At 39.8% G+C, this 26,224-nt stretch overlaps 2 protein-coding genes across 2 annotated transcripts in view; one reads left to right on the forward strand and one right to left on the reverse strand.

The window, feature by feature from the left end:
* ATRX (alpha thalassemia/mental retardation syndrome X-linked) overlaps positions 1 to 16,885 on the forward strand; it is a 63,389-nt gene extending 46,504 nt beyond the window's left edge. The window contains exons 27-37 of the mRNA XM_009997243.1: positions 8 to 138; positions 1,888 to 2,041; positions 2,338 to 2,441; positions 4,337 to 4,445; positions 5,534 to 5,711; positions 6,745 to 6,939; positions 12,561 to 12,710; positions 13,851 to 13,976; positions 14,893 to 14,988; positions 15,538 to 15,666; positions 16,509 to 16,885. Of these exons, the coding sequence (XP_009995545.1) occupies positions 8 to 138; positions 1,888 to 2,041; positions 2,338 to 2,441; positions 4,337 to 4,445; positions 5,534 to 5,711; positions 6,745 to 6,939; positions 12,561 to 12,710; positions 13,851 to 13,976; positions 14,893 to 14,988; positions 15,538 to 15,666; positions 16,509 to 16,787 (1,651 nt within the window). The 3' untranslated portion in view covers positions 16,788 to 16,885. The remainder of the gene's footprint in view (positions 1 to 7; positions 139 to 1,887; positions 2,042 to 2,337; positions 2,442 to 4,336; positions 4,446 to 5,533; positions 5,712 to 6,744; positions 6,940 to 12,560; positions 12,711 to 13,850; positions 13,977 to 14,892; positions 14,989 to 15,537; positions 15,667 to 16,508) is intronic.
* Positions 16,886 to 24,100: 7,215 nt separating this feature from the next.
* Positions 24,101 to 26,224, reverse strand: part of FGF16 (fibroblast growth factor 16) — a gene marked incomplete at its 5' end in the record, with an annotated part of 11,356 nt that continues 9,232 nt past the window's right edge. Inside the window, one exon of the mRNA XM_009997244.1 lies at positions 24,101 to 24,612. Coding sequence (XP_009995546.1) covers positions 24,367 to 24,612 — 246 coding nt within the window. The remainder of the gene's footprint in view (positions 24,613 to 26,224) is intronic.

Raw genomic sequence — 26,224 nt, forward strand, 5'->3', positions numbered from 1 at the left:
AGTGTAGCTCAAGTGGAAGTGGCAGTGATAATGATGTTGAAGTCATTAAGGTCTGGAATTCAAGATCTCGTGGAGGTGGAGAAGGAAATGCAGAAGAACTTGTAAACAACCCCTCATCTGTTAACAAATCAGATGAAGGTGAGTATAATACACCAGTCCATAAAATACAAGGCAGCTTCATTTTGCAAAAGGCCATTTCAGGGGGCTGTCAGGAATTCTGCTTTGTTGCAAAATGTCAAATTTCTTAATTCCATTAACTTCTTCTATGATTACAGCTCCTGCTACTTCTAATATATTTATCATGGAAAAACAAGGGACATCAATTTAGAGCTTCAGGGTCTTGTGGCAGGGAAGCTGCACAGTTAATGTTTTTTTAATTCATAAGTACAAAACGATAAAAAGTTACCAGAGGAACGATGCTGCTTTTCATTTATTTTTTTTAACACATTGGTGAAAGATTATTGGAAAGATTAAGAAAGGCATGTCATCCACTGTTACACCTGGAATTTGAAGTGAATGTTAAACGAACAGATATAATGCAGATATCATACAAGATCCTTTTAAGGACCTATTCAAACTACTTGTATCTGTACATTTCTTTTTTTAATTTCCCCTTAATAATTTTGTATCTAGCATCATACAGCTAATTTTCTGATTTGTCATTTGTTGTGTCTAATCACTTTCCCTAAACAAACTATTGTTTGGAGACAGTTTCAGTGAGAATTTTATTTTTGTCCTCAACCTGATGACAAACAAACTGTAAATGTGTAAGGGAAGATTGTGTGTATGTGTGTGCAAAATACATACACATACAGATTAATTGTGTTAAAGTAATTACTTGTGTTACAGGCAGGATGAGTCTCTGAATCACTTAAATGTTTCCCTCTCATGCAGCCCTGTTCAGTTTTAATGTGGGTCCAGAATTTCTAAACAAACATTTGCTGCTGTACCAGCCCAGGTTTGTGGGCAAACTTTCTATCTCATGGCAGTTCCTGATGGCCCTTCTGTAAAGTTCAGGAGTGGAGACAGAAATAGATAAAAGGGGTGCATAGGATTTCCCTACAGCATGTCTAGGTCTCTTATTTGGTTAACTTGGTTCATTTTTGTTCTGATATTGGAAAACAAATTCTTTAAAAGCTTGTATGAAGGAAGGTTAGAATGTGAGTTCTGTTAATACCAGTTCTAGCTTGCTGCTGAAATTTACTGGTGTTTCACAATTGATTTGTGTTGTATGGTCTGAAAAGGTAAATGTTTTGAATTGTTCATGAGGTAGAATGTTTCTATTATGTATTTAAGTAGATCAAAGTTTTTATGTGATAAAAGCTAGTGTTAGAAAATTTAGTCAAATTTTATCACTGATGTAAAAGGTCTTAATTTTGAGAGCATAGAAATATAAAATTAAGTAATACACATCAAGATAATTAATAGTTCTTGTCTGCCTTCCTGGTTCTGATTGTAATGCTGAATACATTTCTCCTGGATGAATTCGGAATAAACATAATGGGATTATCATTAAAGATTGGCATGGCCTGTGTCTGACTGTTGAGTGGGTGATAGAGATCCCAGCAGACTGGTTTTGCCATGAGCATGATTCATTCAGTATATTTTTGCAATGCACCTGAACTTTGTAATTTGTCCTAGTACTTCTCTATTGTAAGGTGTTAAATCAAATTAACAAAATAAGCTTACAGGATAGTAATGTGTTAAAATAGGATTGTATTTTGCAGGTTTTGTTAGTGTAATAGTGTGTTAGCAGATAACAAACTTCCTTAAAGATCCCAAAAGACTACTCCCTTTCTTTTGCATGCGATGTCAGATGTTTCAAAGCATTTGGATGGAGACCATGCCTTTGTCTTTTAAAATTTCTTTTTACTTCGTTTTTTATAGGCAAAGCTACATCCTCTTCCAATCCTGGTAGTCCAGCACCAGATTGGTACAAAGATTTTGTCACTGATACAGATGCTGAAGTGTTGGAACATTCTGGGAAAATGGTTCTTCTCTTTGAAATTCTTCGAATGGCAGAGGAGCTTGGAGACAAAGTGTAAGTCAGTTCTGAAGTATTTTTACTGACCTTATAAATATGCTGGTCTGATAGTGTTCTTCATTCTGTCTTCATAATGCTGCAGCTCAGCTTTCTCAAGCAAATGTGTTTGCTACATAAATTTTTATCAGGGAGGCCTCCCATACATGTGTGTTCTCCATCAAAATTTTTCTGTCTAGAAAGGCTTTTTTTTTTCTAGAGATAGTATCAGAGTGAGGAGGGAAGAAAAATAATGCAAGACGATAATTAAAATAGCCTCAGAGGTGAATTTTGTGTTTCCCTGTTTCTGTTTTCAGCCTAGTGTTTAGCCAGTCCTTAATATCTCTGGATTTGATAGAAGATTTTCTGGAGCTGGCCAACAGGGAGAAAACTGACAAAGACAAACCTCCTATTTATAAAGGTGAGTGTCACCTTGAACAATTGCAAAGCTAATAACTCCTTTACAAGTCCCTGTTCAGTCCAAAGGGAATTAATATGAAGTAATTGTTTTTGTGAGAAGCACTATATGCCCTGTAGTATTCCTGAAGTTGGCAGAATTACTGGTCTCTGCTGCAGGTGGTCTCTGCTATCCTGTTATGCACTCTTGTTTCTGATTTCATTCTGTATCATCTCTGCTTAACGTAGCCTGAGCAGATTAAGTGTTGTTCATCAGAATGGAGAGAAGGCATTTTGTTACATTCTGTACAAAAGTGATGTTGTATGCTGGTGCATGGCAAATTCTGCTCCTTCCTACTGGGAGAGAGATAATGAAAGAAAATTAGACTACTTTAAAACAGTGTGTAGAACAGACAAATGTGAATTTAGGCTTTATATGTAGTGCAGTAGATTGTTTTGTGGATCTCACAAGGAAGCAAGGTACTGAATTACTTCTTATCCTAGTGATCCTCATCTGGTGAGGAATTTCTCACTAGCCAGACATGTCCTGTGTGTAGGATGTTTCTTCTGGTGACTCTGAGAGATCCTTCCAGAGCTCCTGATAATGCAGTTCATCTTTATGTGAAGTTTCAGTTCCCAGTATGTGCTGATTCAAGCGTTGTTTTGAATCTGCCATTCCTTCAAAATGTTATTTCTAAGTGTAAACATGTTAAACAGTTGCATAGGAAAATTTTGGCTTAGTGGTAGCAGTACCATACTCAGATGAAGATTTTTGTTTGTGGTCTTTCTTTTGGTAAGCAATTAGACCATGTATCCTAGCAAGATTCACCATAGACCTTGCTGGCAAAACTCGGCAGTCTCTCATAATTGATTGTGTTGAGCAGTGCTGTCTCCTACAAGTGCTGTTATCTTTATAGTTGGTTGCAGAGTGGGGTTCATTTTGTGTGTATATACCTTGATTGTCAAAGAAAATCAAAGGTTACTTGTGGATCGGGGACAGAAGACAAAATCTTCTATCAACTGTAGTTATTTTTTCCCCATCTGACAAGAAGTTGCCATACCTCACAGGGCAATTAAACTCAGATATTTTTCTGAATTTCAATTCCAAAATGATTAGACCTTGACTTCTGAAATCCCTTTTGAGCGTTTACTTATGAATGCTATTTTTATGGGAGAGACCGATTTATAATAATTGTGTAATGTGAAGCTACACAGATCAATTAGAAAAGTACAATTAATACTATAATGCCTAAAGATTATGTCCAGTTATTTTTTTTAAAGAACTTTGGCTCCAAGTTAAGGCATATCTCTACAAATAGTGAAAAATAAAATTAACTGCCCCCAGAAAGCTCAGGTCTTTAAAATACTTCACTTAAAATGTAACCTTGAAACATAATTTGATTATAAATTCATATCTTTAAGTTCCCATTTGTATGAAGCTGCTTGGCAGAGCTTAATTGAGTATCAATTGATCTTTTTGTAAAAAATAACAATCTTAGGACGAAACAGGTAGTGATAGATGCTGGATACTTTCTGCAAGGTAAAAAAACTATATTGATAATGTGTTGTGTGGACAAAAATTGATTGAGGTTTGTAGGAGCTCTTGCAGGCTTGTGGATGATCATTGTAATCACAAATGCAGTTGCTATTCTTTTCTGTTATGTTACATGTTTTATATTTTATTATGCAAGTTTCACTATGTAGTTTTCAATGCATGCCTGTGGCAAGCACCTGTATCCTCCAAAAATATTCTATATCTTGAATAACCTGTAGTCCTCTCCCATGGCTTTAAAATGTCAGAAGACAGTATATTTTATGTTCCATAGTTCTTTTGCTATTTAGAGAATTGTGTATATCTGGTATTATCAGTCTGGTTACTACACAACCAGCATTTTAATAATTTGACTAATATATTTATAGGTGAAGGAAAATGGTTCCGAAACATCGATTACTATCGCTTAGATGGTTCAACAACTGCTCAGTCAAGGAAGAAATGGGCTGAAGAATTCAATGATGAAACTAATGTGAGGTGAGATCTCTTCTGATACATACGCTTAATTATCCCCCTACTCTTTCTTTTGTTCCCTATTTCTTAGTCACTTGAATTGGCTTAATGGCCTCTTAAGGCTGGGCAAATAAACATCACAGTGTTGTCTGGTGCAGAACTTGGACCAAAAGTGTGCAACACCAGTAGGTTTCTGGTTTTCTGAGATTATCATCTGTTTGTACTTCTGTACTTGTTTGGTTTGAGTCCTTGCTGGTTTTATTCTTGTTTACAGTGTAACCAATTTGAATCACACACATTCATTTTATTACAGTAACTTAAAGAATATAAAGACCCAGGAAGGTCAGCCCTGTGGTGTCTTCCCAGGAGACAGCAGTTACTGGGCCAGTCAGAAGCATGCAGCTCTCTCAGTTATCTCCAGAATTGTCTCCCAGCCATCCACTGCTCATAGAAGATGGGACTTTCAAGGCTGATAGATACAAACTTGTACAGGTTTAATAAGATAAGGAGCTTCATCTTGCTTAGCTTTGTTTAAAAAATAAAATACACAGTTAAGTTGTGTAAAAAAAACAACAACAAAACAAAACAAAAAACAAAGATGGAGCCAAGTAAACTAACTCAGTATTAACACTCCTAAATAGATTATTCTTCAGGTATCTGTCAAGAGTTCATTTTAAATTGAACCTGAGTGAGACAGTACTCAAAAAAAACATAAGCATCAAAGAGATGGTGTCATTCTGGGAATATACTGAAAGCTTGCTAGCCAGAAAGCAGTTTCAGTAGCATGAGGTGTGCCTATTGGAAATCATGGTTGAATTTGATATAACGAATTTTATTAGAGTTTGAAAATGCAAAATCAAAAATTTTTTCTTAGCCACCAGTTTTTGTTAGGAGTTGATTTGCAGAAGGCCTGGATCTGTATTTTTGGGAGTGCATGTTTTGCTAAAAGTGTTGTTCTTGTAAAGTCTACAACTGTTTTATGCTTAATACAGAATTTTAATGACATTTATGAGTTATGTCAGTGTATGAACAACTCCAGAGTAGCACAGCAACATGGGAACTGTAGTTGTTTTCCAAAATACTAAAATTTTTGCCACTTTTCTCTGTTCCAGAGGCCGCTTGTTCATTATATCTACTAAAGCAGGTTCCCTCGGAATTAACCTGGTGGCTGCTAATAGAGTAATCATCTTTGATGCTTCTTGGAACCCCTCCTATGACATCCAGAGCATTTTCAGGGTTTACCGTTTTGGGCAGAACAAGCCTGTGTTTGTGTACAGGTTTTTGGCTCAGGTAGGTTTGTCTCTGGTATTTTGTGATATTCTGGTCCTGCAATCAAATTTGTAAACTGTAGCTATTTGGACTTCAGTTGAAGTCTGTAGTGGTCCACACTGATCCAGTCATTTTCCAGCCCTAATTTAGTAGCAGTATTTGGTCACTGCAAGAGCTCTTCGGGGAAAGACTGGTAAAATAAATAACAGCTGACATCGTTTCCTGTGTAATGCTATTATTTCTGTTAGGAAATACCTTGCTTCATTGTCTGGTTCTTCAGGTGTCATAGAGTAGACTGAAGACCTTTTCCTAGTAACAGTACTTAACTTGATCAAGTCACTATTTACTTGCCACCTTAAATAGGTTACAATATAGCAGGCTGCTGTCAGACATGGGTTTTTTCTGCAAGTTTCAGTCTATTTTTGTAGTTTTCTATGTGTACTTCTGAACTGTTGATATCCTTTTTAAATCATGATGTTCAGAACAGGCTGTGCTGTTCTCATACTTATCATAGTTGTCATCTTTTTTGTAAAAAAAAGAAATATTCCTCTTTTCATCAGGGCTCTAATTTTTTCATACACAGCTGTCATGAATTAGACTCGACCACTTCCCCTCTCCTCTCCACCCCAGTGATACAGTATCTGTTTTCCTTTTATAGACTGCATAAAGCAGCAAAATAAGGCACATGCTGTGGAAACTGCAGGTTTTTGTCATAATCCCGCTTTGGGGAATTGAAGGAAAAATGGATATCATCAAAACACTACTGAAAAAAAATATATTTCTTACTCTAGTCATTAGCTAGATGACCTCTGTCAGCTACACAAATCATATTACTTTGTTTTCACTTCCAGGAGGTGTTTTTTTTTAGTTTGTTTTTTTCTCAGTGAAGTTTTTCAGGTAGCTTTGTAGATACAGGGTCAGAGAAGTGAGGAAAACAGAGAGCACTGTTGCATGATTATTCTAGCTCTTTCATATCTAGTAATTCTTTTCTCTGTATGACAAGAATACCCAGCAGTTATATGAAAGTGAGTATCTTTTTTGGGTTTTTTTTTAGGGAACAATGGAAGATAAGATCTATGATCGTCAGGTAACAAAGCAGTCGTTGTCTTTCCGGGTTGTCGACCAACAGCAAGTGGAACGTCATTTTACCATGAATGAACTTACAGAGCTCTACACTTTTGAGCCAGATTTGCTGGATGATCCTAATTCAGAAAAGAAAAAGAAGAGAGTTACACCAATGTTGCCCAAAGTAAGTTGTTGGACATCACTAGAAATTATATTAATTATGGCAGGTAACACAGTAAAATATGCAATTAATTTAACGGATGCTATGAGCTAGGTAATGTTGCCCTTCAGTGTTGCTAACAGAAAAAGAACTTTAGTTAAAAAATGTAAATCAAAACAAAGAAAAAGAGTTTTTTAACAACATTTGGGTAATCAGAAATACTACTGCAGGAAATTGGGACGCCAAGATTCAGATTGCCATCTGAGTGGGTGCTGATGATACCTAGCACTACCTCAGTTTGTGATAACAAATCTGTGGGGGCTACTGTACTCCAAGATCTGGATTTTATCTACCTAGGTGAGACTTCATGAGAGTCAAATTAGTCCATGCTCTCCTTTGCCAAGCCTGCTTGGGTTTTAGTTCCCTTCCTATAGAGACCATTAATAGAGATGCAGTAGAGCTAGGGAAAAAAGTTACATTTATTTACTGTTTAAGTTAGGAAAATGGGACAAGCTGAGATTTTGTAATCTATTTTTACATTGCTAGTACTAGTGGAGACCAGTGACATTTTTGGAGAGCATCACTTACACTATTTGCACTGATATTACACATACAAAGTGCTGATATTCTGTGTTAATGTCAGACCCTTTTCCGGCTTGGTTCTAAATGAACTTTAAGATCACAGTGGTTTGTTTTCACTGAGGCCTATCTAAATCTGTAATGGATATAGCATGTGTAGTAGGGGTTCATTGTTACTGCTCTACATAGTACTGATTCGCTATCCTGTGTGGTAAGTAGGGAACTAACTGAACTTAATTATAAAAACTGTAACTTTTACAGTCAGGCAGGAGTAAACTTCAGGGGAAAGAATAACTGGTTCAGTTACTATCTTTTTCCAAGTCAGTTTTTATTTAAGATAAGGCTGCGGTTTTGTACTTTGTCTAATTTATGTTATTTGTGTATGTGGTCTGCTAAAGACTAATTATTAAGCTGTTGTACAGTTATCTTTACTGCTTATCAGCTGACTAGCTAGTAAATAGTAACATATAAATGTGTGTCCAGAAGTTAGCTGACTGGTTACATTTCTGAGGCACTGCTGTGTTTAGTTCATTATACACTGTGGGATTGTCAAGAGGAAGGTTTCCAGTTTGTAAATCTATTAATTTCCAAGGAAAAATAGTATATTTTCCATTCTAGGCCATCTTCAGACTACTGTAATATAATAAATTGTGGTCAGGCATCACGTTGGCTTTTTTAATAGTTAAGCCATTCTCTGAAGCAGTCTACTAGACCACCTACAGTGTCTGTGCAGCTGCTGGGGGGATTTAGGAAGTGTGAGACCTCTAAATGTTAGTCATTGTTACACATGTATTTTAAAACCCCTGAAAACAAACTTTAATGACTGTATCTAAGCTCTTTTTATTACAGTGTTTCTCACTGTGAGCAGTAAATTGTATTGGAGAGCTCTGTTTCATTTGGTACTTATGTTTACTATTTTGATGATCCCAGTATTTTTAAAGTTATTCTTGGCTGCCTTTGACTTCCCTGCGAAGGTCAGCTGGTTGGGATATTTTATTTTCATTTTATCCACAATTACGTTCTTGCATTGCACACTGAGCTAGCCCAGTAGTTGCAGTGACTCCTTAATTCCTATCATCTGTTTAATCGAGTTGTGACTCATGACTTATTTATAATATTGTAAGTTTAACTTTTATGTTTTATTTCCTATGCTGTCTTTTTTTGGTTTGTGAACTCTCTAAAATCTTAGACAAACAATCAAAAGCAATTACCACCTGTAGGAAATACTGCAGTGGATGTTACTATCTAAATTGTACAAGGTTATTCATTCAGAAAGTTAACTATTCCTTAGTTCCATGTAATTTTAGCAGAAATGCATAGTTTAGTTTTATAATTATAAAATTTCTTGACAATTATTAATATGTCAACACATTCATAGCCTTTTTTCTAAAAGGTTGATTAAAAAAACTATTGATATGCTTACAAAAACATTTTCATGTAACATTGATGAATTACACAGCATTTGGAGATTAAAGTTTTCTTTAAGATCATGTTGCATGATATTCCAATGCTTTGTTGCTGACAAGTTCAGCACATCCAGCCTTACCTCTGCAGCTCTCAGCTGCAAACAATGGACTAAAACTTTACCTGTGTTATGCCCCTTCCTTACAAAGACAGAGCTGTTCCTTTATAATTACCAGCAAAGCAAAAGAGGCATTTAGGCTAAAATAAGGCTTTGGTTCTGCCTTTTACAGGTTTTGTGTATAATTGTCTCTCTTTGTCTTCAGGCCTCTCTTACATCTTCAAAGCACAGTCTATTGAACAGTGTTATCACTCTGTGATTTTACTGTTGGACAGACAGTAGGGTAAGGGATTACTTGTGTAATCCTCAGCACTGGTGTGAAATGCATGGTAAAAATACATCAATTTGTGAAAAGTGTCCAGTGGAGATACAGGCAGGTTCTGAAAGAACAGATTCCTCAGAATGTGGGTACAAAGATTTAAAAGCACACGTTTCAGAATTGACCCCTTTCAAGCATCATTTTTAGTGGGAATTCTGACAAGTGAAATGTTTTCCATCTGTTCTTCAGCAATCAATGTGGAAAAACCTGGCAGGATAATAGGCTTTCTGTGGAGTGTGTAACTCAGAGAACTTCTTTACTTGAGTGACACCTCACGGTAGGAAGGTTCTTCAGGTGTGCAAGCAGGAATTGTCTGGTGAGGAACAGGGATTCAGGGCTGAGTGTGAGAGCTCCTCTTCTAACTCTGAGTTGTAGCATGCTTTTCAACTTCTTTGATATAAGAAGAAAAAGTATTTCATTTCTTTTGCTTTTCATGGGTTGGGGCATTTCAGTCTATGTTGTTTTAAAAGTCAGAAATGAAGCTGTTATGTGAGTGAAGTAACAAATACTACTTGATTTTTAAAATAAAAGGGGTGTCACTGTATGTCTCTCGGAGCTGGCACTGTTGCACTCCCTGCTCCTTGCTTATTCTTCCCGAGAGCAGTGTGTTGAGTGGATGGGAGTCACAGTCACATTTTGATGTGAAATAAAAACTTGGCTCAGTTGAGGTCATGTAATGCAGATTGGAAAAGCAGATTAGAGGAATAGTTCAAATTCAGTTGGATGTGGTATATCATTATGTCGTTCCCTGTTAGGGGACAATGTTGTGAATTTTGGAAGACTGTTGATCTCAGAATCAGAAGAATCTATTGCTTATTTAAATCTCATTTTATTTTTAACCTTGGTTTTGTATGTTCAGTTGGTTGAGAAAAATTTGTTTATGAATTACAACACAGCTCACATTCTAATACATTTATTTCTCCATAGCATTTATTTTCCATCCAGATTATAAAAAGACAAACTTTTCTTAACATTCAAAACCTTTTTTTCAGTTTGTTTTTTTTTATTAATCATCAGGATTTCATCTTAACCCTCATAAACCAACGGATAATTGTTATTCTGTCAACAAGCTAAACAAATGAAAAGGAATGCTTATTCTGATGATATTTTGTAAGGTGAATTTATTTTTTACATTGTAAAATTAAACAAACTGAATGGAAGTACCTATCCCAGTTTTCAAGCTTCCATCACTAAACTTAATGCAAAATAAAGTTTAGACAAAGAAAAGCAAACACACAGTTGGATGTAATTTAAACCACATTTTGAAGACCCTGTTGGCTAAGTGAGTGTGGATTATATTCCAGTATTGTTTTCAATAATAGTGTTACCATGGAAATTAATGCATATGCATGTCCAGGAACCCTCCACACACTGATGTGCAGCTATGGTATGCTGAGAGCACTTCTGTTGTGCTAGCTTGCTTTTGTAATCTTTGACTTCTTCACCCACTTCCTCTATATGCTTCATCATATCCTATTACTGCATCCCTTTTCTCTCCCACCACCTCAAAAATACCAGCATTTGTTCCTTGTGCCTATTAATCATGCAGGTGTTACACTGAATATTTTGTGAGGAGCTGGCAATGAAGGCATTGATTCAAATTTAAGGAGACCAGATAGTAGAAGGATGTAACAAAGTCTAGCTTATATAATTGGTTAACATCATTGAGTTTTAAACACACACAGAAAGAACTTGCTGCTGTGACAAAACCCTGGGTCAGGACTGCCACGTGCAGTTCCCGGTGTTGTTGCAAAAACCTTTTTGCTTGTGAGCATAAGTCATTCTTTCCAGTCACTCTTCTATCTAGATTATAAAATGTCAGAGTAGGACAATTTATTCCTGTGTGTCTGGCACAGTAAGGGCACGATGTGGAGTGGGTCTGTAGGTGTTCATAGAGCTCCACTGCCAAAAGTCTTTTCAGTGTGATTCATTTCAGGAGTGGTCCTAACGTTCAGTGAGATGGTTTTGTATTATGGGTCTTAGGCTGAATGCTGAGATGTATCAGAGCTTTCTCAGTTTAGCAAACTCATCAGTGATACAAGTGCGTTTAAAAAAAACAACAAAAAACGTATTCAGTAATTATCTCCAAAAGGGGTCTTCTGTGGTGCAACATGAGCAGGTTTTAGTAGTCTTATAGTATGTGTTTTTCTTCATCCTTTGCAGCGTTATTTTTATTTTAACATAGAGAGGCATCATCTTCCAAAAATTCTGGAGGCTGGAATGTTGATTCAGTGAAAATGAGGACTGTAAACCCCTTACTGCCTATCTTGAAATACCAGCTTTTCACATTCAGTTTATCTGTTTTTATATTACTTTTTAATTGAGATAATGGTCTATCGTAATGGGGCATCTTAGTTCAGACAAGGGAAGTAGCAACTTAGGATTTTGGTTGGCAGCTAGTTTGGATTTGCTTTGTGTAAGAGATATTGAACATTCTGGTGACTCTGCATTTCAAAAAACAATAACAGGATTTATGTAGAATTTTTTGCATTAGAAATCTTAGACTGAATGCTGAGCTCAATTGAAGCTTTCTTTTATCTATGTATATAAAATAGAGATACAGGTATATAAAATGTTCATATGCCAGTGAACAAAACCATCACAATAGTTTGCTGTTATAAAGGACACTGTAAATATTTCAGTTAACCTAAAAGCACTTAAGCATTGGGAATATTGTGGAATACAGAGGTTGAAACTGCAACCTGCTGATCAAACCCAGTTTGTAGCAGTGATTTGACCTTTCTGAACCCAGACTGGTGGGGCACTGTTTATCTTGATGTGCATCTTAGAGGTTTTAGGAAAGCCTTTTCTGTTCAGTGCTGATGGACAGTTGATGGACCAAAGGACTGTTTTAAATCCAGTAGAGGTGCTTTTTATATATTATAGATGCAGATTATTGATAGGTCTTCTCAGGTATCCAGCCTAAGCAAAGGAAAAATCATCAAGCACATTCCATTCTTTTTAGGTTCTTCAACTGCATTTATTGTTGCGGAATCTCAGTGCATTCCTGTGGTTCATTAAGTGATTGGACTGTCATCTCTGTAACACATTTTTAATCCATTACTCTCCCTCTGAGGAAAATTGTACTTTTACATTAATTTTTAATTCTGTTTTGCTGTGAAGTGCTCTGAGCTGCTGTTTGGGTCAAAGCAGCAAGTTAGGCACAGACAGAGTGAATACACTAGAGCTACTGAGTTCTCATTTATCTTCTCTTCATTTGAACAGGATACAATTCTGGCAGAATTACTTCAAATCCATAAAGAATATATAGTTGGCTATCATGAGCATGATTCACTCCTGGACCATAAGGAGGAAGAGGAACTCACTGAAGAGGAAAGAAAAGCAGCATGGGCAGAATATGAAGCAGAAAAGAAGGTAAAGCTGTCTAATCAGGTTTATATGTACAAAAACCTTTCCAGATTTAAGTAGCACTTAACCTCTTTAGTTTGTTTGGGGGAAATTAATTTTCTTATAGGCCAAGAAATGGATATTTAAAGCAAATTTTTACATATGAAAACTGGAGATACTGTGTTTTATTTGCTCTTTCCTTGCTGGTTTTTCATGTGTATTTTCTTCATTACTTCAATTTAAAAGTTAATTTTTCCTTTTACACACATTTTTTTCTATTTAATACTACAACTCAGCTGCTGTCCTGTATAATACTTTCTTATCATTTGAGAGAAATTTCTTGCTCCATTATTATTATTATTATTTTTAGAATTGTTTGCCATGATCCCACAAACATAAGCATCTGCTAGAAATGGCCAAAAAACTTACTGTTTTTTCCGTTATTCCCTGTATCTTGATATTTGATATTAAGCAGGTGGTAGAATGAAAAAAAAAAAAAGTAAATTTGCTACAGGTTTGGGATATTTTTACTGTAAAAGAAATACGATAACTTGGTGTAACTGGAGTCTAATAGCAAAACATTCTGGAAGGGCAAAGTTTGGTGCTCAGATCTGACCAGTAATCTGAAAGTACAAACTGGATGTGTCAGTTGTCACTGACCATCTTGAGTGAAAAAATGACAGTGTTTGAGTACTGGGAGAAGGTTTTGTGAGGGAGAAGAAATGGGAAGATAGGATACAGTAAACACTGAAACTGTCCTATGAGAAATCCATGTGGGAGATGAGCTTTATGTGTCTGCTAATAAATTAGCATTTCACTTCTTCAGAATTTAGTTACAGTCAGGTCAAACTCGACAATAAGTAGTGGGTTTGCAATATAAAAAACTGCATCTTAACTTCAGATACAAGGCTTGGTGATTTTTTTTCTTAGTGTACCAAATAATGATAGTTAAGCTAAACTCACACATTACTGAAGACTAGAACTCAGGTTCTTTTGTGACTAAAAAGTCCTTTTGAATTGAGGTTTTAAAAAAGATCTTCAGTTCACACCCTTCATTCACATCCTCTCTAAGGGCCGCTGTGTCGGCATCTGCTATTCCATGGGTTATTATAGAAGACCATCAATTATCAGAGTTACTCAAATGTAAGTGCATTTTGTGTTTTTAAGGGCTTGACTATGCGTTTCAACATGCCAGCTGGAACCAATATGCTTCCCACAAATTTCAACTCTCAAACACCATATATTCCTTTCAATCTGGGGACTCTGTCTGCAATGAGTAACCAACAGCTGGAGGTAAGGCACGGTCCCGGCAGTCTCGTGTGTCTTGTGTTGCTGCAAGTGGGCATGTGTTTTTCTGTCACAAATAGTGGTTAATGTAATTCTCAAATATGTTCATACTTATGTAATTGTCTCCTAATTTTGATAGGTCTGTGTGTGTGTGTAGCTATACTGAAGTAAACCATGGGTGTGCAAAAACCTATACATGTGCAGTACCTCAAGATTTGGGAAGATTAACTGCATTCTTTGCAGATGTTAATACGACATCTAGTTTTATCCTTCCATCTGTCTTCTGACTGAGGACCAGGAGAGAGGAATGCTTGTTCTGTTCCTCAGTTAGCTCTTGGTGTGCTGACTTAGCTGAAGGAGCTGAGGACATTTTGTCCTAGTAAGATCCCAGGCTGTAAGCTGCAGGAGTTGCAGCACAGTTGTCTTACGGTACTACTAGTGTCTGGTGAGGAGACTCCACTGAAGAATGGAAAGCCTCTGAGAAAGTGTGCAAATCAGAGATGTGTTGAATATACCTGAGGATTAATTCACAATATAGGCCAGTATTATGCCATAGGTAATTTAGCACACAAGGTAATATTTTGAGCACGCAGAATGAGTTGAGACCATAACATCATCAAAGTCAGTATCATGGAAAATTCGCATATCTGTGATGATGAGAAAACCTTTGGATACCAAAATAACTTCTTATAAATACTGTCCACTGTACAAGTTGGCAGGTTTATACATGCAGTTCAGTTACTTCTTGCTGAAGTTCAGTCATGGGGAAGCTGAGACTCATTGACTTGTGCAGACTGAGAGAAGAAAAGTAATTTATTTCTGGGGTACACAAGGCAAAGATGAAGAAAACTTACAAAAGGTTGGCAAAGAAAAGTATTATTTGTATCTGTCCTTTATAATTAAGTTTTGGGTGTTTTCTCAGGACCTGATTAATCAAGGAAGAGAGAAAGTTGTGGAAGCAACCAACAGTGTAACTGCAGCAAGAATTCAGCCCCTTGAAGACATCATTTCAACCATTGTGAGTGAAGTGGATAACTGTAGATTTAGATCAGGAGATGAGAAAACCTTACATGTTATCAGGCAAATAAATTGCTATTGTATGTGGTCAATCAGCTAATTAATTGCATCATTAATATAATTTCCAGCTTGTATTGACCTTCATCCCTGCAGCTTGCAGTAACGCTCAACGGTGTCTTGATGACTTAGAGCTTTACAGGGCTTGCTGTTCAGATCCATAATTATCTGTCATGCTCTGAAAATGCTGATTTTCTCCAAATAAGAATAGTAATTACACACAAGATTAATTTCCTATACCTTGTCCTTATCTGTCTGTCTTGGCTGCCAGTCATTTAGAGCTGCATTATCTTAATTAGCAGTTAGAACAACTAGTAACTCAGAGTTTTGATTTGGGTGAAGTATAATTTTGCATTTATTGGGAACTAGGCTGTGTTTTAACTCTTGGTGCAGCTCTGAACATACTTCCAGACCTCAGTTACCTTTAGGCTTTTGTTAAAATGACTTGTGCCAAGAGGGTTTTGTTTTTTTGTTTTTTTTTTTTCCTTTTCAGTGGAAAGAAAACGTAACACTCACAGAGAGCCAAGTGCAGGCCCTGGCACTGAGCAGACAGGCAAGCCAGGAGCTTGATGTCAAGCGCCGAGAAGCCATTTATACCGATGTCCTTACTAAACAACAGATGGTAAAACATTTAATGTGTATTTGATCGACTGTCCATGTTTGAAGTAGTATGTTGAGTATAGATTTTGCATGTCTGTGTTCATAAAATAGAAGTGTATGTTCAGGTTAATGACTATGTGCTTACAGACTGTGTGTTTCAATGGGTCAAGTATGTGCTGGTGTTGTGTAAGGGTGCATGTGATGTAACATCAGGAAATGGTGACCTCTGCACTGTGTTGGGTTGCATTGCTCAGTCTCATCCAGAGAGACTCCATGAGAAGTTCATTCAAGAAAAATACTGGCCACATTTTCCTGTTGAAGTAGTTTTCTTGCAGGTCACAAGGCTTAGAGAGAAATCTGATTCCCAGAGTTCAGAAAGTAACTTAAGAAACCTCCTTCTTTGAAAGTATTGGTAATGGATTTTTATCTAAGAATTATTTTGCCAGATCTAAGGGTTGCCCAGATTATGTCAATGGGGAGATTTTCCTCATAGGTAAACAAACATTTAGTGACAGTCACATGCAGGACTTTCAAAGGGAAGGTAAGTGGTACCTGACAAATAATGTTGTAACTTATACCTGGGAATAATTTTGCAGTATAGAGCATGTTGCCATAGCAACTTACCTAAATGCTGCCTGCAATACAATAGGCAAGTCATTAAGAGAACTTAGCCCTAAATGCTGTTACTAAATGGTTTCTACAGTAATCAGCTCATGAATACCATCACATTAGTGATGGTGATAACAATGGTGCTTTTTTCCTTCAGCCATGCTATCCCTACCAAATTGATTTTAACTCTGAACTTGATACTTGCAGCGTTGAGCTGGGTCATGCGCTTAACACAGCTTTGCTTTCCCTCCACAGTTAATCAGTTGTGTTCAGAGGATACTCATGAACAGAAGACTACAGCAGCAGTACAATCAGCAGCAACAACAGCAGATGTCTTACCAGCAAGCAGCAATGAGTCATCTCATGATGCCAAAGCCTCCTAATTTAATAATGAATCCTTCCAACTACCAACAGATAGATATGAGAGGAATGTATCAGTCAGTGTCTGGTGGTATGCAGTCATCATCATTACAACGAGCAGCACCCCCAATGAGAGGCAAAAATCCAGGGCCTTCCCAAGGGAAATCAATGTGATTTTGCACTAAAAGCCTAAAGGATTGTTAAAATCAGAGAAAGAGCTTTTATTTTTTTAGGAATCAATGGCTTAACAGAACTCAACTGTAAAAAAAAAAGAAAAAAGGTAAAAAATAATAGTTTGCTTGGTCCCCTTAAATGCCATGTTCCATATTAGTGTTTCAGCTTTGTTTAAATAGGACATAATGTTTTCCCTGTTGTCAGTGATGTTGCCTAGAATCTTCTTACATATGTTGAGTACAGGAGATAACAAGTTGTTTTCAGTGAAAACAAGTCCTCCCATAACAGTAGCATCTCCACAGGTTTCCTGTCTAAACTCCTACGCTTGCTTTTAGTAGCTGCGAAGCTGTCACCGGATTTGAGAGGCTTAGGAAGGACTGCAGGGCTGTGTTTCAGTATATACCACATGTGAATTGTAAACAGCTGAGTTCTTGATTAGAGTTGATTCCTCAAATTATGGAATATTTTTCTGCTTGCCCATTTCTTTATATTAGTGGGAATATTACAAGAGACAGTCCAGCTTCTTTTTGACTGAGGTCTGGACTCATTGCTATATCATCTGTGCTAAACAAAGCAGGAGCTGGAAATACTCTTTGACACAGAATTGAGTGCAATATTCTTAAATACTACTGCTCTGAAACTTTTGAGTCATGCAGTTACATAAAAACTGTGTATACAGCCTTAAATAGTGACTTGGGGAAGGTGATTTTTCTTCCCTGGTCTTCTGCCATTTTTTGTTTTCAGTTTCATGTGATGGAATAACAAGTGGTGATAGTAGAGCTGGAGATGTTTTCCCTCACGCGCTGATTTACAAAGCACATTTCTGTTAACTCCTTAATGCTGGTGCTACTGTCTTTCCCCATTGCTGGCAATGGGAGATGGGCCAAGAAAAGTGAATTCCTGGTATTTTGGGGGTTAAAAGAACAGCCATGGTGGCCAGGGGCAAACCCTGATAAACAAGTGACTTTACAATGGCAGACCCATTGCTGATTTCAAATCCATACAAAGAAAGTGCTGTAGCAACTTCCAGATCTGCCAGAACAGTGAAACAACTTCTCTGTTAGCTAAGAGTTGTGGTTATGCACTCCTCCCCTTCCCTTTTGGTTGTGTGAGAACAGGAATTTAGTACACAAAGAACCTGACTTTTGTGTTTTGGGGGTTTTTTAACGGAGACCAGACATTACATTTCTGGTTTATTATAGATCACTAGCACTCTTCTTTACCCACATTTTCTGTGCTTGTGAAGATCTAATTAAATACAAATACAGCTTTTCTTTGAATATAGTTTGGTTGATTCTTCCCCAAAACAGTTTATAAACTGGGGGTAGAAGTAGGTGACAAAGATTTGAGGCAATGGTGTATTGACTACAGAGAGCTCTGGAGAAATGAGTGGATGGATGCATCTGCTCCAGGTATTGCTGGACTCTTCTGACTTGCTGACATGAATAAAAGTTGTTTTGGTTTCTGGAAGGTTTCTTGCAGGAATCTGAATTCTTGCCCTGGATGGACAAATGGTTTTTGCATCTAAATATGCAAATCTTAGATGATATTTCATTTTGTGATGGAAACCTGGTTTGTGATCTGAGCAGCGTTTGTTTGATCTATTGCAAAACATGCTAACAAGTTGCTGTCTTGGACTCTTTATTACAAGATACCACAAAAGAACCTCAGTATGTTCTAGTGCTTTGCCCGCTCTACAATTAAATTTAATTTGGGGGGAGGAGAGCAAAAAGAGATGTATTCACTTGAGAAGAAAAAAAATGAGACTTTGAGACAAACATTTGAAGGCAAATGTACTCTGGGCAACTCTTGCCGATAACTCCGATGTGTCGTGAATAAGAGAAATGCTCTCTGCCAAACCTAGGAACGTTCAATGGAGTTTTACAGTAACTCAAAGACTTAAATGTGGAAGTTTTAGGCAACATTTAAAGGCACATTTTTTTTTCATTCTGGACAGAAGTATGGATAACAGAAGACTAACGCATAAGAAGAAATCTGAGATAAGCATTGAAATAAAACTTGGACCACTTTGCATACATGTTTCTCACTTGACATTTTAGCTGCATAACAATGTGCTTTGAGTATAACATCAAGCTTTAACAAATACTTAAAGACAGAACATACATCAGTAAGGTAATAAAAGGCTCATTTTTATATTTGTTTTAGATGTTTTAACTAGAAGAAATGGCTTAAGATGACGAATAAAAATGTTGCTTGTAATACAGTTTTGCCTGCTAAATTCTCCACATTTTGTAACCTGTTTATTCCTTTGGATGTAAAGCGTTTTTGCTTAGTATTGTGATATTGTATATGTTTTGTCCCAGTTGTATAGTAATGTTTCAGTCCATCAACCAGCTTTGGCTGCTGAAATCATACAGCTGTGAAGACTTGCCTTTGTTTCTATTAGATGGCTTTTTCAGTTCTGTATTAAATATCTTAAGTACTATAGAAAAGGTGTCACCTCTTCCTATAAGGCTGTTTTGTAATATATATAAGGACTGGAAATGTGTTTTTAAAGAGAAGAAGCATTCAAGTATGACGATATACTATCTGTGTTTTCACCATTCAAAGTGCTGTTTAGTAGTTGAAACTTAAACTATTTAATATCTCATTTAATAAAGTGACCAAAATCCATCAACGTGCCTTGTGCTACATTCGCAGTACAGCGGTAACGCCGCATGGATGCAGGCTGGGAACGTCTTGTTGAGAACTGCGCGGTGAGTTTCAGCTCTCCTTTTTCCTGCAGTGAGGTACCCATTACTGGATGTAGCCCATAATATCATTTAGGGAAAATACTTTTGGTCCAGATTTTCAGTTTGGATCGATTAATTAATTAGTAGCTTCTGCAGCCAGTCAGTTAAAAATGAGCTGAGGTACTGCCCAGCAACGCTACATTGATGAGAGTGAGGTGAAGTTCTACTTGGCCAAATTAAAATACCTTATTTGCATATTTGAATCTGATAATTTTCCTTCTCCCTTTCTTATTAAATCTCAATCGTTGGGCAAAATAACTCCATTCCACACAAAAAAGTGTGGCAGTTGTGCTTTTGAAGTCTGCCCCTGTGCTTGTTCATTTTGTGGCTCCTGGCCAGTTCTGCAGCCCCCCTGTTACCCTGACAGGTCCTGCCCTTGGCTGAGGATAGCTAGATGCCACGTAAATTGTGTCTGGTGTGAAAAATAATCCAGTTGTGCTGCAATGGGCACTGGGGACAACGTGCTTTTAAGTATCTTTGTAACTTCCAATGAGATTAAAACTTGCATAACTATCAGCGGGAGGCTGGTGTGTGTGGCAGAGGCTGGATATTAGCTGGATGAGTTGGGCTGAGGAAAGGCCTCGGGCAAGTCCCCTGCCCGAACCAGGCCTGGGAGGTGCACAGAGACCATCTGATGTGTCAGGTGCTGAATACTTACCCTGGGTGGGCATGTGTGTTTTACCTTGAAAGCAGAACCACTCTGGGCAGGGTAAACAAAAGTAAATTAATCAGTTCAAGCAAAAAGAGTTTTGGAGTTGGATAAATTTTCAACATTTATAGAAAGACAAATATCCTAAATGTTCCCGACTGGACATGTTTAGAAAAATGCTTGTGTTGCAGCATCAGCCACATAAAGATGCAGCATCTCGATTTCCCAAACCTACTCAGATGCAGTGGTGACCCCACGTGCACCGTTTGTGCTGTAGAAGATACCCTGGAGCTGTGTCCTAGCATCAGGACTCCACCCAAGTGTGTCCTCAGAGAACTGTGCTGCTGTGGCAGGTTGAGAGCAAGCTGTGGCCTCAGGTGCTTTGGATCTCCAAGGTGTGCTTTGCTCCCACACCAGCACTGGGGAGATGAGGGTTTGGGCTGGGTTTGCACTGTGCTTGGCACCATGGTGGCCATCTGCAGAGTTTCTGCACCCTTCGTAGTGAGACTCCCAAGAATTGCCCATCTCTCTGCCACCAACCTCCCTCCTGCTGTGCAGCTATTCCCAGGATATTTCCGTTAAGACATGTCCACTCTGGTGGAAGGAGAAGGGAAGGGTTGAAAGTGATGCCTTTTGGCCTGTTGTAACTTTGAAGCAAACAGAAACTGAGCTGGGATTCCAAATACACACTGATACTTCCTTTTCCTAATTTAGGGGAGTCTGTCAGGTTGAAGCATCACAAATGCATTTTCCTCTTGAGTTTTCCCAGCAGGAGCAGGAGAACCCCAGGGGCCCATCGGCCACCTCAGAGAAGATGCACCTTGGCCACAGCCCTGCGTGCCCTGGCTGCAGGGTCCACCTCCCACCCCTGCAAGAGCTGCCGAGAGAGCAGCCAGTGCCTCCCATTGGCTTTCACCAGGCAGAGCGGCAGCTGGTGGGTAATGGCTGGACAAGGCAACCAACCCCCTGCTCTGCCACGGGATGGGACAGAGAGGTGAGTGTGTCCCCAGGGAAACACCCCCTGCCATGACTGACAGCTGCCTGAGCCACTCATGGTGTGGCCAAAGCCTGCAGTGGTTCATTCTGCTATTAAGCTCCTGGGGTAGTCACATACTCGTATCTTTAATTTACTGAATCAGAACCAGTAAATTCCTACTGAAAGCAACTGTTAGGGTGAGGTTTAGCAATACTGAATGTTCCACATCACATTATGGAATGGTTTGATTTGGATGGGACCTTAAAGATCATCTAGTCCCAACCCCACTGCATGGGCAGGGACACCTCCCACTAGACCGGGTTGCTCCAAGCCCCACACAACCTCATCTTGAACATTTCAGGGATGAGACACAGATGATGACACCAGCGTTTACCTAGGGCTTTCCAGTAAATTTTTTGTGGATTTTGTTGTTTGCATATATTGTTTTTTTGGACTTGGATCCTGAAAGGTGTTTTGCACCATCCTTGCACAGCAGGAGGCTCTGCTGTGGCAGCTCTTCATTTCAGGTATCAGATGAACTTGTCCATCATGTTGCCCCCATGGGCCAAATCAGCTCCCTTTTGATTTGACAAAAAATGTCCTTGGCATTGCTGAGATCAGGTTTTGACCAGTTTGAAGAGGATGAGCAGGATATTAACCATTAGATTTATCTTCCAAGTGCAATGGAAGGCTCTGGCAAGAGGAAGGCTGGATCATCCTGGGGGGCAGAGCAAAGCTCGAGGTCTGAGGGATTTCCCTTCACTAAGGGGAAGGTCCAAAGTACATTTCAGGACACTTTCCAAGAGCCATCGTGCTTCTGACATGACAGCTGAGGATGAGATGTTTCAGCAGTGACTCAGAGGAAGAAGGAAGGTAAACAAACACTTTTTATTTCAAATACAGGATTAAATTCCTTTGTGTCTGGATCATTCAAGGTAAAGCTCTTGTATTCTCGTGTCCATCCACAGCCTGTCATGGGACAGTGAAGGGACAGGGAAGATGCAGGAGGTGGCAGAGTGGGCAAGAGACAGCTGGGAGTGGAGCTGGGCACCGGGACTGCTGCTCAGGTAGCAGTCTAGCTCATGAAGAAGATGGTGTAGATCATCCCTAGGTCAGGAAAATTGTCCTGGGATTTCAGGGGCAGAAGTTGAAGGAGCTGAGATTTTTACCTTGAGTGCTTTGCTAGGAGGAGGCTGAGAAACAATACTGTGAAAAATGCATCCGTGATAAGGGAAACGTCAACTCAAAGCCATGACATCTGTATTTGTAAGTATTTTTGCACTGGAGAACCACACTTCATCCCAACCTCTCCTCTGTGCTGCAAAGTACCTGTAGCAACTACACACTTCTGCTCCCACCATGTGCTAAGAATCCTCTCTGCTGATCCCAGGGGACAAAAAATAAATGGGGATTATTCCTGGAAGCTTCCTCTGCAGTTTTGTGACATCCCAGCCAGGCAGTAAGGGCGGACGTGTGGCACAAATGTCTCCACAGCCTGTGCTGGCTGTGGAGTGAACTGTAGAGCAAAGCCTCCACCACAAGCTCCTGGCCTGGCCAGCCCCACTGGAGACAGGCTGTGCCTCTGTGACACAGTGGGTGGGAATGCAGCGCTGGCTCAAGGCTGCCAAAACATAGGGCCAGAGGCAGGAGCTGCCCTGGGAGAGAGGAAAGGTGATAGGACTGTATGACCAGGAAGCTTCTGCAGAGGAAAATGCCATGCAGCCATAAACACCCAAGCACTGCCTGCAGAGATGATCCTCATCCATGGCAATTGCTTAAAAAAATAGGGGTTTTAAAAATAATTTTTGTTGCTTTCTATTTTTTCTTCACTTATTTTTTCCATTATGATTCAGGCAAGTCTGATGTGAGATGTGGTGCAAAACAGGAATGGTGGGTCCATGCAGACCCTCAGCAGATGCTCCAGATGTTTCTCCACTGCATTTTCAACAGGACAGGTAAACCACAGCAGCCAAAGCACCACAGCAGCCAAAGCACGTCAGCTGCTGATGACTGACACTGCTCAAGCCCATGGGGCTGCTGAGGAGAGGGGGAGCCCAAGCACTCCAACTGTGCCCATGAGGTTCCTCCACCTGCAGTCACCATCACACACATCTCAGCTGATGGCCACAAAAGTTGATCTGTGCCTGGTGCTTGGCATGGCCTGCAGACCTATTTTGTCCAAATCAGAGGAAAGGAGAGGGCTGCATTTGCATTTCTTGGAAATTACAGTTCATTAGACACCCATCCAGTCGTCCCAGTAAGGTCATGTTTCCAAGGTCCGTCCCAGGTGTAATTTGATGTCATCCTTGCACAAGAGTTTGGAGTTGAGGTGATATATCTTTGTCATACAAAGGCTTTTTAGAGGTACTCTTAATACTCGTATTGATGGGGAAGTACTGAGTTAATCGTTAAAGATGTGCCAAAAAAAAGTGCTAGCAAGAAATCTACAATATAAAGACAATTTTATTGCCAATAAGCTCTTAAAACTAATTTATTTTTTCCTGTTTCAGTAGGACCTTATTCTTCCTGATGAAAATCTGGTCATAGCATCTCTCATTAAAAATAAAATTATTTTGAAATAAATAAATATATAAAATAAATATCATATACATTTTATAAATAGTTTTGTCCTTATGCACAGTATCCATGCTTACATCTGAATAATGTTCCTTGCCCCCAGTCCCACCCCAACAGCAGGAAAAACCCCATGCATCAGGACCAGTCCATGTAGCATCATTCCATGTAGCAAACTCCTGGACTGCTTAAGCAGGGTAACATTTGAAAGGCTTTTTCTTTACAGGTTTCCACCCCCAGCTTAGCAGCAGCATCTGCAGCAGTTCTGTGGTCTTTTGTTTTCTTTCCTTCTCTTTATTTTATGGTGGTTTTCCCCCCCCCCCCCCCAGGCACAGTTTGGCGCCCGCCTTTGAGCAACTGTACATTGAATATTTGGCCTCTCTTGTAGCAACCGGGTAAAGAAAGTGAATGAAAATGCAAGATGATATGTGGTGTTCCCTCCCTTCCCGTGCCCCCAGGTTCGATATATGCTTGAGAAAAGGAGGAACAGCAGTGTCTGCATTCAATGTAAGTGCTTTCCTAAGTCATCTAAGCTTACAGGAATGATGGAATGACTATTAATATAGTGCTCTGGGACAAAGCTTGGGAGCCCAAGTATGTACACTGACAGGGCAGCTGCAGGAAACATCACCTGTAGTGGAAGAGGTCTCTGTACATGGCAGGGATTTTGGCAGGGTCCACAGGCCTGGGTAAAAAATGAGTGAATTTCTGATGTCTCTTAGTCCTGTACCCCTCTCGGGGGGAGCCGTCCTTGTTCAGAGCCACGTAGTAATGCCTCTCTGAGTCGGGATGCTTGTAGAGCGTCGAGGCGTACGTGTTGTACCAGTTCTCTTCAAACTGCTCTCGGAAAACGCACTCCCGCGTCAGCTTCTTCTGTGTTGGGGCAGTGGCAGGAGGGAAAGAAAAAAACCATTTGTGTTAAAAAATTAAATAAAAATAATATTTTCCTCCTCCTTCCTCCTTATTCTCCTATAATTTTCCCAGCTACCTTTTCCTGGCTCTCCTGATTACGGAGACTGCGCTGCCAAGGATGTTTTCCCTGAGTGAGAGCTGGAAATGCGCACGAGACCTACGAGCTGGAACCCGAAGACTTCTGAAGTTGGAGGAGGGAGAAGACAAATGGAGAAGGTGGGTGTACATTTTTGCAATGGTGCCTCATAAAAAAAATAAACCAAGGCCATAGCAAAGCCTCTAAACCTGTGTAGTCAGGTCTCTGCCTTCAGGGAGGGAGAGTTTTGAGCTTGCTGGGGCTGCCCACCACATCCCCCCCCATCACAGCCCTGTCCACAGGTCCTGCCATCCCCCAGAAATGTTCTCTTAGGTGAGAGGCAACTCTGGGAGAAGAAGCAGGCAGAGCTTTGAAAGTTCAAGGCAGATAGTGGTATCCACTGACGTGGAATGAAAGCATTCCTCAGGCCTTTCATCTTCTGAAGCGCCAGGGAGCTGTGATGTGAGGCCACAACAAGACCTGGGATGTCTAACCCCAGGCAAGATTTATGGTGGTGATAGGTGATGTGATGAGCGTGTGCCTGCCCACGGCTGGGGGATGGATGGCTCTGGTGTCACCATAGCCACAACCACCCATCTCCTCCAGCCCTCACAGCCGGGGCTGTCGGCAGCAGCTGGTTAATGATGGCTTTTCAGTTCATGCGCATTGCTCCTTCCCTCTCCCTCCCAACTTCCCTGGAGATGGGCCCAGCTGCAGCAAGGAGCAGGGATGTCCCCCTGCCCCATGAGGACAGAGGTGGCTTTGCTAGCGTGGCTGAGCCCTCACAGATGAAAGGCAGGCTGCAAACATAAGCTGCTGCACTGCTGCAAACACTGTATCTGCTCTGTAAAGGACTTGGGCAGGGAACGTGTCTGGTCTGCAGCACAGGGTGCGCTAAGTCCCTGTGCCAGCCTGCAGTCCAAGTTTTGTAATAGGATCCAGGAGCTCACCTGTGCTCAGACCTGTTTTGAATGTTTTGCTGCTAACTGAACAAACCCCAAGGCAAGCTGTGAGCCCTCCAGAAGCCTACACCACAGCCCTTGCCATCAGGGAGCTGGGGAGCCAGGAAGCAGTTTCTCTTCCCAGATCCATCAATAAATACAGACTTTTTTTCTTTCCCCCTAAGGATGCCATCTACTCAGGCTATGTTGGAAGCTGCTGAGCAGCTGAACTGCTGAACTTGTGCATGGCTGCTTGGCCCCAGTTTACCTGCTCTTCACTGGGCTGTTTGGAGGTACAGTGTCTGTGTTAAATGTTTGGAGAGGCTGGTCTGACTTTGCAGGATGTGTGACTTTTTTCTTTCTGAGCCCTTGGATGTCCCCAGTGAGCCCAACACTGTACAGACAGCATGTGAGGTGCTCCTGGCAACTTTTGCTGCCCTAAGTATTAGTTATGTTTCTGAAATCCATGGAAGGCTGAGGAGAAATGTTGGCCCAAGGTTACCAGGGACAGACAGAAGAGATGTCTGTCCCGAGGGGACTCCACGTGTCGCAGCAG

This window comes from Chaetura pelagica, unplaced genomic scaffold, assembly GCF_000747805.2.
Source record: "Chaetura pelagica isolate M959 unplaced genomic scaffold, ChaPel_1.0 scaffold344, whole genome shotgun sequence".
Classification (NCBI taxonomy): domain Eukaryota; kingdom Metazoa; phylum Chordata; class Aves; order Apodiformes; family Apodidae; genus Chaetura; species Chaetura pelagica.